Source organism: Puccinia triticina, chromosome 3A, assembly GCF_026914185.1.
Source record: "Puccinia triticina chromosome 3A, complete sequence".
Taxonomy (NCBI): Eukaryota; Fungi; Basidiomycota; class Pucciniomycetes; order Pucciniales; family Pucciniaceae; genus Puccinia; species Puccinia triticina.
This window is the reverse complement of record NC_070560.1, coordinates 5,121,648-5,134,437: the sequence shown is the minus strand read 5'-3', so window position 1 is coordinate 5,134,437 and position 12,790 is coordinate 5,121,648. Positions and strand designations below refer to the sequence as shown.

The 12,790-nt window shown below is 40.8% G+C and overlaps 1 protein-coding gene across 1 annotated transcript; it reads right to left on the bottom strand.

Moving 5' to 3' along the window:
• Window positions 1-1,120: 1,120 nt before the first annotated feature.
• Window positions 1,121-1,643, bottom strand: PtA15_3A554 (uncharacterized protein; the record flags this gene model as incomplete). Its single annotated transcript, XM_053167533.1, has 2 exons — window positions 1,121-1,135; window positions 1,212-1,643. The coding sequence occupies 2 exons, from the start codon at window positions 1,641-1,643 to the stop codon at window positions 1,121-1,123; spliced, it is 447 nt and encodes a 148-aa protein (XP_053018740.1).
• Window positions 1,644-12,790: the final 11,147 nt, after the last annotated feature.

The following is a 12,790-nucleotide window of genomic DNA, read 5'->3' as shown; positions in this document are numbered from 1 at the left end:
TGACTTTTGTTTGTTACTTTAGACAATAATCAAGACTAGGGATATTCTAAGAGGCTGTTGACCGTCTTTTGCCTCCCTGTAAAAGTGTTTCCTGTCAAAATTCACCGATTTGAGTCTTCCTTTGTTTCAAAGGATTCATGTAGACACATCCAGCAGTGTGGTTATTTGATTATTCTGCACTGGGAATTGGTGAGAGATAATTGATTTTATGTGAATAAGTTTCATTTGGATTCACTTGAAAATCTTGAATGCTATCTGATGAAATCACTTCAAAGTCATTTCTTTGATTTTCTTTCTCTGAAATTACCAAGATGTAGGAATATGTCAGGGAGCAAAGGTCACACAGAAACCTTTGCTGGACATGTTAAGGGATAAGTGTCATGTAAAATCCAGTATTAAACTCAAACTGTGTTATATACTGCAAAGGCAGTCACCTGTTGCACTTTCTCCAATCCAAAAAAACAATATGCTGGCCAGAGAATCACGACTTATGCCTCCCAAACTGCAAAGTACTGCACTTACTCCAAGGAACCTTTTGCACATTCTAACTATACTCTATCAAGGTTCAATAACATTACACAGGTATTTGGCATGAGGAGGAGCAAGAATTTACAAATCTCATGTGGCTTGGATAAAGCATCATCATTTTTTATCAAAGAAACACATCAAACAATGTCTCAAAGATGGGAAGGAGGAAACTTTTGGGAAGTGGGAAAAGACAAAGAGGAAATAGGATGAAGTGTTGTATTTTCACTTAAATCTGTTCAAGGCTGAATGAAATGATCTCTTTTTTCCGTTCCTTCTCTTTGGTAACTTCACCAGTGCCCAATCGTCTACGTTTAACTGTTGAATTTTTTTGGGATTTGACCTGAGGAAATATCTGGTTGATATTGAGCGTCCTAAAACTTCGAGGCTGTTGACCTTCGCAAAAAATAAGTGTCAATTGTAACCCAGCACAAGAAGCAGGAGTGGGAAAGTGTGGCAGCTGATCACTTACTGTTGTTTCCACAATGTGAGCATCCTTATAGGATTCAATCCCAGCCTTACCACCAAACTTGATCCAGTCCCCACGTTGAAGCTGACACATTTTCCCCAAAAGTTCAGAGTCCCAGGCAAGAAGTCAGATCGAGGCCCCCTGCAATCAGTTTGCATGAGTTCTAAGTGAGTTCAAAATTCATATAACTATCACCTAGTTTCACCAGACAGCGTACCTTCTTTGGTAATGCGTCCTGAACAGTCACATAGCTTTGTCGACAAGCAGTCCAATTGTAATTAACCTTTACCACATATCCAGATCCCCAGACGCGAGCCTTGTGAAATTCCTTGACCAATTCAAAGCTTTGGCCTTGGTGTAACACCCACTTTCCTTCGCCAACCGTAACCTCGGGGTAACCACCAAAAGTACTAGCAGTAAGGTATCCAGTGAAAAAGATTTGGGTTTCAGGATTGTAAATGAAAGGAGGGGGATCTGGGCTGCATGACTTTAGAATGACATGGAATTTTGACAGTTCAGAATATGGGATATGTTGGACTATATCATTGGAACTGATCACAGTGGTGAGATGGATAGTATTATCTAAAGATCCATGAATCGATGTGATATCCACTAGAGAAATGTGCAGGTTTCCAGATATCTCAAACATTGTCGTAAATTTCTAATGTGGAGGTCTGGAGACAGATAACAGTACTGGAGGTATAGGGGGAGTTGATAATCATGAGGGGTTTGATCATTGGTGGACCATTCCTATTTAAGTTATTTTGGTGGGACCTCATGTTCCAAAACCCCACATACCACCACAATTTCTGCAACCAATAGCTGCTTCACCCCTTTCAACTCTTTAATCAAGGGGAGAAGATTTACAGAAGGGAGTCCCACCACATATCCAAATAAATTACCACAGGGATGTTTAGACTTTGGGGTTTCCAATCAATAAATATTTGTGGCACACGTCGAGATGTCTAAGGGACACCAGCAGAAATAAGAAAAGGGCTTCTGTTTAGTTTTTTGGGGATGTTTGGTTGTGCCGTACATAATGAATAACTATACGCAAAACCCCAAAAGCAATATGTAGGTGTTATGTATGCAGAAGCACAAAGGAAATGATCACCATGTGATGCAGCATTGTTTGTGAGGCTTTATGTTTGAGAAAATGATTCACAAATGAAGTGCTTACACCACATTGAACTACGATAGGCCTTTGTCCAAAATGAATTTGACCGGTATCTCCACTCCTGTATAATTTTTATGTAAACTATAAGGGCCAAACACATCAATTCACCACGTATTTCTGCCCAAAAAAATCAATTCCCTGCATATTTCTGCCTCAAAATGGAATAGCTAGGGCTTGTCACCAAAACGTACGCGCGTACGTTTTGGTGACAAGCCTTCTGTGCTGGAAGATTCAACCTCAGCCAGCACCCCCACCTCAAATAAAAACTGTCGAAGCACTATTTTTCATATGACAATAAAACGCCAGTTCACCATTTGATGTCAGTCCAATATATACATCTTATCCTTCCCTTCTCGAAGTGGAGGGGGTAAAGAAATGTAAATTGTTCACCCCTCTTGCTAGCCAGTTAACATGTATCACAGTTTTGAACTGCAGTTGGGTGATATCCCAACTGACACTCCCTGACAGCGTAATTCATCTCAATGCACAGTACCTGCATGCTTGTGTACCTGTATTCATATCCCAACTGTCTGAAATGAATTTTTTTAGGGATATACCTCCTTCAACATATTTTCACCCAATGTCTAATACCAGTTTTTCACAACGATTTTCAATGTTACACACAAGTACATCCCAAAAAAAGTGCCTGGTAATTTAATGCTGGCATATTCCAGGGGAGATCCCCCCCAAAATCTATGATGTTGTCACAGAATGGTTAAGTCAGAAGCCTATGAAAACGTAGCATACTTGTCTTTTCATGTTTAGTTTATTTGATCAAACAAACTACACTAACAGTGACCTGACTTCAATGTATCCAAACCTGATTGTGCCAGCTCCTCAAATCTTCCTCTTGTGATTTGAAACCTCCTCAACAATATCTAATTCACAGTTGCATTGAAGCAATCATCTCCAAACAGATTGGAAAATCAGAACCAAGAGCTGAAGGCATTGATTTGTATTCGATTCCAGGATAGCATCTCATACTTCCTCCGCAAAAGATTTTAAGGGGGGGGCCTATTCCATTTATAGACTCATAAATCCATATCATGTATAGGTATTGGATTGTTTTTTGCCACACAATTTTCAGCTCATCTCAAACTTGATAAAAGTCCACTGCACCAACACCGCAAAAGCCACACCAAAAGGGTACCATCAGCTTTCCCATCAAGAAAATGACATTTGAATTTCTCTGTTTCACTAGCACCGTGCATCAATTTCACGTTGATTGTTTGCATTGTGTTACTTCATTTCAGTTGTATGTGAAAGATCATGTTATTCTTATGCAAACCAAAAGTAGTGATTTAGATTTAGATTTAGATTTTTATTCTCTCCTGGAAGGTTCTTTCAAAAACATCTCAACTCATCCAAAAGTCATGTGATTATGTTAATGTCCCTTTTCCTCATGACTATGAGGCTTCTCATCAGGTTGAAGTGTTGGATTTGATTAACAGTTGAACTATGTGGAACATGTCTTCTGCTTTAATACTGATCAAAATCACAGCAAAATTTTCTTCACGCAATGCAAATTTTCATGTGTATGCTCCAGAAACTAGCATCCTGCAAATCATAGACCCACTGATCTTGTCTAATCCTATATATGTATACTACATAATTCCTCACTCACGAAGCACCCCACTTTGCAGGCTGGTACAGTTTTGAGTACCCTGTAATTATTGAGGACCATGGAATTCCTGTCATCTCTCTTAAGTATTTGCAACAATTCAAGTTTTTGATTAAAATTGCATAAATTTCAAATGTTTGTTGGAAATAGGCAAACACTTCTTTGCTGGCCGACATCTTCGCTCATGCAGAGTATTCACGGCATCACACATCTCATTATTCTCTTTGAAATGAAACAGCCACTGCCCGCTTTAACTGAAAATCTGTGCATCTGTCCAGCTTTCCATTTCATAGAGACCTTTTTCACCTTTTGCACATGTGTAACTTGAGTTTTTCGATTTGTTCTAATCTAGTATCTTGGCAAAAGTATTCTCCTTATTTTGTCTCTCATATTGAAGCATGTATGGATTACCCTTTTGATGGTAATTGTCAGGTTGGTTTCAACACCACGGAAGCCTAAGTGTGAATTTGCAGTGCCCAATGTGGGTTCTGCAGTTGAAATGTGCAGAATTGCTGTGCGAGTTGGTACATTAATCCTGAATTTATTTGCTTTCCTGCTGAAGCAAGCCAAATTGCACAGTGGGTGCCTCGAACTCAGGATTCCCAGATGGCTTAACTCAAGCCCCCTCCACGTTGCAGCAAACACGATTTGCAGGAACTCGAGTTCGCTGGAACTCAGAAATCCTGACTGGTCTCTTCATGTGTCAGTATTAACACTTCCAAAAACTCATCTGCACTTCTAAAACAACCATCACTCTGCCTTGCTCCAATCAATCAACCTTCTTGACCGGTAGCTCATCTCCCTCGCTGCAGAGCAACAAACAAGCAAACGATTCAACCGATCAAACGAACAAACTACTGAACAATCAAACAAACAAACAATCGAACGATCAAACAATCAAACGAACGAACGATTAATCGCGCGCACGATTGCTTGCGCGTACAACTTATCTTTCAAGCAACCGCAGGTAAACAGCTCCTCCTGACTCGGAAACTGTGTATGTATAACATTCTTCATTCCATTCCGAACTTTAGAATCTTCGCTTCCTCCCCATTAATTGATCAATTAATTAATCCTCCAACTGACCATGATGCTTTGTCTCTTTCAGGGCCAATCGTTCTCATCTCACCCCCTCGTATGTACTCCTTCCACTCTGAGCATTCATTGTTGCTAACACAAAAACCTTCCCTTGCTTCAATATGTATCATTTTGAACAATGTCCTTGATCAGGCTCTGACAGCGTCATCACTAGGACCCGGCTTTCTTTTTTGGCTTCAAGAGTGTGAAAACAAACAATCGTTCAACATACCTACATACAAGGAAGTGAGTTGAAGCATTTGCTTGCCTTCCTTTCAATAGATCAATCAATTGATCAATCAATGAATCAATTGATCAAATGACATAATGATGAATAAATCACCGTTTGCTACAGGAAGCTAACATATGTATGATTCTTCTAACCTTACGCTATTGTCACATAGCTTTCATCGAAAGACAAAACACGCTTCATTCCGCAATGCAGAACCAACATAAAACCGTGCCTCCGCAGCTCAACACCCGGGATCCTAGTGTCAACGTTAGCGGACCCAACAAGCGATCTGCAGACCATGGAGATGAAGAGTAAGCAATATTTTCCTTCCTCCTTGACATTATTGCTGGTTTATGAGCAGGTGGTCAATGCTGTTGGCCTGAGCATCCATTCAGGCCCGGTTGACCACTGTGTATTCTCAGTCTATTGGAGGAGGGTTGCTGCAGGATTGGTGCTGTTGGACTGAGCATCTATTCAGACCCGGCCCTTTCCCGCAAATATTTTTTCTCTGTATACCTATGTCTTTCTCAAGATGCCAAGGCTTGACTAACTTGTATCAAAACAGGAACTCATCCCGCAAAAGGGTGCGCCTGGGGAAAAACGTTAAGCGATGGGCGTTGAAGAAAGCAATTGCTGTTTCCCCGTTTCAAGCATCCGCCTCCACTAGTGAGACTCCAGAACAAGTCAATAACGAAAAAATTCCTCCTCCTGATCCCAACAACAACGATAACGACAACAACGACAACAACGACAACAACACTACCGAACACATCTACTTCTACCTTGTGCCCCCTAGCCGCCAGGAAGACCTCCAACCCTCAGAACCAATCACCAGCAATGAAAGCTACAACAGTATCATCACTTCACTCACGGAACGTGCATTGCCTCGCCTCGCGGTCAGCCGGCATTCTGCAAGGTCAAATATGTCCCTTTTGATTCAATGTCTCCAGAAGAGATTCAAGGTTGGGAGAAACTAGTCTGTCACTTCTTTGACAGGATGCATTATGTTGAGCGGGTGAAAAACAACGGGCCTCAAATGGAAGGATGGATGTGTGCTGATGGATGGCGTAAGGGATGTAAGAAAGAGTCGTTTGGACGTTATTGCTCTGTTGGTAAACTCCGCAAGATGATGATCCTGGCCAAGTACAATCCTAAAGATGAGGCAACCTCAATCAAAGAAGCAGGTGATTTCATCTCACTCCAGCTCCAACACCTTGCCCCTGGCGTCTTTGAATCGTACCGCAAAACCCTCATCGAGAACAACTTGCCATCCATGTCTCACATGGAGTATCCTATGCCTTACGATGCTCTCAACTTCGCCTCTTTTCTCACCTTCACCATGTACAACTTCCACAACGGACCCCACGTTGACACCGATGCCAACCATTGGACTCTTGTTTGCTGGATTCCCATCTTCAACCCAAGGACCGCCTCAGAAGACGACCCAATTTTGGCTGATGAAGGGTTTGATATGGTAGGAGGTCAATTCACATTTAGGAATTTTCAGCTTTGCTTGGACTTGCACCATGTTTTGGGTGTTACTCTCTGTGTTTTCAGGTCCAGGGATCACATATACCAGACTCTTCCTGGAGCTTCTCCATCAGACAAGTACACTTGTATAGGTTTCTCTTGTCAAATGTCTGAAGCTATGTCTAATGCTGTAGTTGCTTACATTAATTGCACCGCTCCCTCCCTTGAAGTGGCCGGCCAACAAAAACAAATAGAAAATGCTCAGAAGAAGTTGTAGTCTGCTCATATTTTCTGACTGCTTAATTCTCCTTTCTTTAATTTTATCTCTTTGCTTGCCTTTTTACGTCTTCAAATTAAATTTTACTTGAGCTTCTTGTTCCCCAAATTTTTGATTTGATATCTAGCTTTCCAGACAAAACTTACACATGCCTTTGCTCATTTTATTTTGACACATTTCAAAGTAAGTCCAAATGTGAGGCTACCAGAAATGTTTAACAGTCTAAAATGGACTTTAATCTACCAATTGGATTCAATACTGAAAAGTTATTTGTCTCCAAACAAAAACATATTTACAGACAAACCAATCTTTTGCATCTAATCTTCAGAAGAAACTTCAAATAACCCTTTCAATCTTCCAAAAAATTGAAATGGGAATCATGAGACACTCACTCTGGTCCATCACTTGCTCTAACTTCCATTTGAAAGCAGAGGTTATATTTGCAAATCAAATGGATGTGGTAGCTCTTACGGAGGCAGATTTGCAGCCAATGTTGTCTAAAATCCCTGCATGCCTTATTGGGGGGCATGAAAGATTTCATTTTCATGAGGTCAAACATGAGAAGGAATTATATTGTTGATAAGAAATGTGCCTTAAAACCATTACACCCAAATTCCAATTCACAGATAATAGATATGCAGAGAATTTGATTTGTGAGAGGAGGTGCCCACCCAGAGTATCTTGGCTTGATAATTCCTTCCTATGGAAAGCAAATAAATTCCTCACATTGAACGAGTCTAACTCTATCAGTCTTTATCTCCACTTGAGGGTGTGTGGATATCAAAATCTAATTTGAGTCTTACTTGCAAAAAGAGACTCCTCAAGTTCCACAATAATTTCCTCCTGGTTGCACCTGAATGTAAACTATGTTCCAAACCATACCTGAAGATGAATTGGAATATAATCTATATTACCTCAATCCTTGCAAATTTCTCTCATTGAAATTTTTGAATTCAAGAACTCACATCTTGTAAGACATGTACAAAGGGATAGGGCTTTAATTTGGATTGGTATTGTTGATGTGATCTTAAAGTGAATCAAACCAATCCAGTTGAAACAATTGTGATCATATCTAAAAATAGGTCTTTTTTTGAATCTAATAAATCATTTCTCATCACTGAACTATAATCTATTTCGTATAATATTTCTGCATATGCTGTAGGTTTGGGGCTGAAGATAGTGTTGCAATGAACATTGGGAAAGTCCAAAATATACACATAACATTATTCCCAACTGTTCTTGCAATACAAGTTTTCCATGATAGGTAGGATATGACATCCGTTTGACGTTGACAACACATGAGGATGATGAATGATTTATATATCAACCCAAGTTACACATAACATCATACTGAGAACCAAATGCCTTACAACCAACTCCATACCTACTTCCTAGAAGTTACGGAAGGTTCACTCAAAAAAGTTACATGAAAGCACTTGCATGCAAGTGCCATGGAAACATCCCTGGTGCATGATTCTGTTCCAAAATAGCATAGCTACTTCCATATCTGTGTCATCTTTGTGATTAGGGATGAATCTGGCCCTCTTGGAAAATCTGTCTACAACAACAAGGACTGAGTTGTAAGAATAGGGTCCTCCTGGGGGCAGTCCTGTAACAAAATCCATATTGACTATTTCCCATTTCTATGTGGGTTCTGCAATTTTCTGGAGTAATCCAAATCTTTTACCAGTCTGTTTGTTTCCTTTCTGGCACGCATCACAAGATTGGATATAATCATGTACTTGTTCTTTCCAGTCAATCCACCACGCAGTTTGTTTGATTCTTTCCACTGTTCTCTCTTCAGAGAAGTGGCCAGAATTCACATTATCATGGCATTCCTTCAGGATGTCTTTGATTTGATCTTTATTACTTAGTACCAAAACACTAGAGTGTTTATGTCTGAAGTAAAGAAGTCCATCTATGTGAGCCTGAGCCTCTATAGTGGCTACAGGACACAAGAAAAGTGGGAGGCACTGGTTGTATTTCTTGGGATAAAGAACTACAATCAGAGAGAAGAGAGAAAGAGAAAGAAAGAGAAAGAGACAGAGGATATAATGATCTGGAGGGGGTCTATCTACTCCTTGTAGGAGGATCCTCAAAAGTCTACTTGAATCACCTGGAAAAGTGATAAGGACAGCTGTGCCAGACCAACAAGGGCTACAGCCTCCGCGCGCACCAAGGAGACGGTGGGGGGACACAGAATAGTAATACTAATCTGCTCTGATTTTTAGACTGATTCTAGGATTAACAGAGTAACCTTTGATCTTGAGAATAGTAGAGGTGAAAGCAATAAAGAGGAGCAATCAGGAGGCACAGAGAATCACTCTGGATAATCAAGGTTCAAATGAAGAGTATACTTACTGTCAATATCCTAGGCGCCTGTGACGGTAGGAGTACTGGGAGCGTGGTATCCTCTTGTAAGGTGATCCTGGGTTATCTGCGGTGTGGTTCTGGGTGGTCTGAAGTCTGTAGATCCTCCTCAGGCAAGGGGGATCCTGACTTCGAAAATTTTCACAGTTTGCTTATGTAATTACATATGTACATGTGGTTTGGCGCGCCTGGTAGCGCTGACACGTCACAACTGCGCATGCGCGCCACAACTCAAGGACTCAGGGAAGGAGTAGAGTTACAAAGAATTTGTGAGTTGTAACTAGGGTTAAAATTGCGTGAGGAAACAGAATATGAAGTCAGAATAAGGATATCTCTTAAGATGGAAAAGATATAAAGCAATTCATATGTAAAAGTAGATAAAAGGCAGACTTTGGGTCAGCTGTGATGACTCTAAGGCTGACATTCCCTACCACCAAAAAGGTTGGATTTCTGTAAGAAATTAAACCATAGGGGTAGACCTCTTTTCACTTCTGAACTTCCTGAGAAGGATAGCAGAGTCTGGAATGTCCTTCTCTAGGAGCCATTCATCATGGTCAGCACTCATACCCTTGTATCTAGCTAAGTACATCATCACATCTCTGTTCTCTACTCTCAATCTTTTCTCTCTGAGAATCTTCTGTATGACTTTATTCTGAGGGGTCTTATCCATGGGGGGAATAACAACTTTAACCTTCTGTCTCAAGGGGAACTTATCTGGATTGGGGTCTTTGTATGGTTTCACCAAGCTGACAGGAAATGTAGGATGTTTTCTGCTGAACTCTTCAGTCAGAATCACTTCTACAGCATTCTTCCCATGTAAAGCTTTCACAAAGAATGGTCCAGTGAAGGAGTCTCTCATCTTCTTAGGGCCAGACAGGTTGTTAAAGTTTGCAGTGGATATTAGGACTTTATCACCAACTTTAAAGCATGGTTCTTTGTGAGTCTTGTCCCATCTCTCTTTGTTGTAGGATGTAGCTTCTGTTATGCATTGTTCTGCATGTTTTCTAGCTTTCTCAAAGATTTTCCCATAGGCAAGAGCAGTAGGATGGATGTCTACAGAGTCTTGTTTCAAGAAATTCCTGGGAAGGTTTGGGATCCAGCCTTTCTCCAGGATGGCAGGAGGTTTTCCAGTAGTTGAATGTATGCTGGTGCAATAAGCTAGCTCAAGGATTGGTAGGAGTGAAACCCAGTCATGAGTGTAACCATCATTGTCTTTGAATTCTAGACCATATGCACAAAACCTCCTGATCATGTCTTCAAGTGTTTGGATCATCCTTTCAGCTAATCCATCAGTCTGAGGGTGGTAAGCAGTGGAGAAGGAGAGTTTTGTTCCTAGCATGCTATGTAAGCCAGTCCAGAATTCAGATGTGAACTTAGGATCTCTGTCAGAGATGATGATTCTGGGGATGCCAGTTCTAGGCATTACTCTGTTCCAAAACAGTATGGCAGTGTCCATGGCAGATTCATCTTTGAAGCAGGGTACAAATATTGGGGTCTTAGAGTATCTGTCTACTATTACCAGACAAGCATTGGAACTAGCAGCTCCTCCAGGGGACAAGGATGTTACCCAATCCATGTTAATCACATCCCATGGCTTTGAAGGTTCTTCTATTTTCATCAGCAGTCCAAATCTCTTGCCTGTGGCTTTATTGGCTTTCTGGCATCTATCACAGGAAGAGCAGTATTCACCAGTGTCTTGTCTCCAATTAGCCCACCAAGCAGTATCAGCTACTTTTTCCAAAGTTCTGTCTTCAGAAAGATGACCAGAGTAGACACTGTCATGGCATTCATGCAAGATTGTGTTAATGCTGTCTTTATCAGCTAGAACCAGCACAGAATTGTGTTTTTCTCTGAAGTAGATGAGGCCATCGAAAAGTGAGAATCTTCCTTCATCATATAACTTTCTCCAAGGTTCCTGTAGAGAGTTTTTTAGTTGGGAATCCTTGGCATCCTTCAGCAAAAGCTCAGACAAGATAGTAGTGTTCTTGTCTTGCTGGTAACCTTCTCTTACTGAGTCAAAGAATTCATTCTTGAAGGTAGAGACATGTATACCCATGATGGGGAACCTATCATCATCTTTATCTTCTGGGTCATAAGCAGGGTTACTTGGATCATTTGGTAAAGCCCATCTGCTGAGTCCATCAGCATTCTTGTGAATGTTCCCATCTCTGTGGATGATGGTCATATTGCCTCTGTATTCCTGAATGGCAATCTGCCACCTGAGCATATGTCTGTTGGGAGTCTTCATGTTCAGCAGAGATCTCAGAGCTGTGCAATCTGTTACAACATGAAAGACACTGCCATCCAAGTAGTAATGGAGTTTTTCTAGGGCCCAAACTAGACATAAGCATTCAAGTTGACTAGCACCATATCTTGTTTCACTGTCCTTTAGTTGTCTGGATATGAAAACAATGGGTCCTTCTTTCCTCACTCCATCAATAACTTGGACTTGGTGTAAAGCAGCACCTAGACCAGTCATGCTAGCATCTACATATAGTGTAAAGGGATGGGCCCAGTCTGGGAACAGTAGTAAGGGTGCTGTAGTCAGTTTCTCTTTCAACAAGTTGTATGCCACTATCCTATGATGAGTCATCTCATATATGACATCAATCCTAGTTAGCTCAGTAAGAGGTTTTGCTATCTCAGCAAACTTCTCAATGTGCTGTCTGTAGTAACCAGCAAAACCAAGAAAGGATTGCATTTCCTTCCTGCTACTAGGCACAGGCTTTTGGAGGACAGCAGCTACTTTGTTCTGATCTATTCCTATAGCAATTCCAGAAACAAGATGGCCTAGAGCTTTGATCTGGTCAAACCCAAAGTTACACTTCTTCAAGGAGATTTTCATGTTCATGTTGATGACAACTTTAAGTATCCTGTCTATCCTAGTCAGGTGTTCCTCCCAAGTATTGGACATAATGATAATATCATCAATGTAGATAATGACCCACTTCTCATCAATTTCTTTTCTGAACTCAATGTCCATAATCCTCTGGAAATGAGAGGGGGCATTCTTGATTCCAAAGGGCATTCTCAGGTATTCATATATTCCTTTGTGCATAATGATCCTAAGTAGGTGTCTGGAATCTTCTGCAATGACATTTTGATGAAAACCTTTGAGTACATCCATGCTAGTCAGAAATTTGGCTTTGGCTAGATTGTTCAGAGTTTCACTGATTTTTGGAATAGGATATCTGTCTGAAGCAGTGTAGGAGTTTAGGGCTCTGAAATCTCCTACCATTCTGGACTTCCCATTATGCCAGGCAATAATAACGGGAGTGGTGATTTCAACTACTTCATTATGGCCAACTTTCCTCAGAACATTCAGGTTTACTAGTTCTTCAATATGTTGCTCAAGAGCTTCTCTGCTTTTGGGGCTAGCAGGATAAGTAGGTCTTCTGAGAAGAGGAGGATGAGGCCTTTCAGTTGTTAACTTGAGATGAACTTCATGACCTTTAATGGCACCAAGAGGTTGGTTGGTGTTAGAGAAAGCAAGTTTGTTATTAAAGAGGACTTCAAATAGCTTCTCTTTCTGCTCAATAGTTAACTTATCACTGAACTTGGCTTCACAGAGT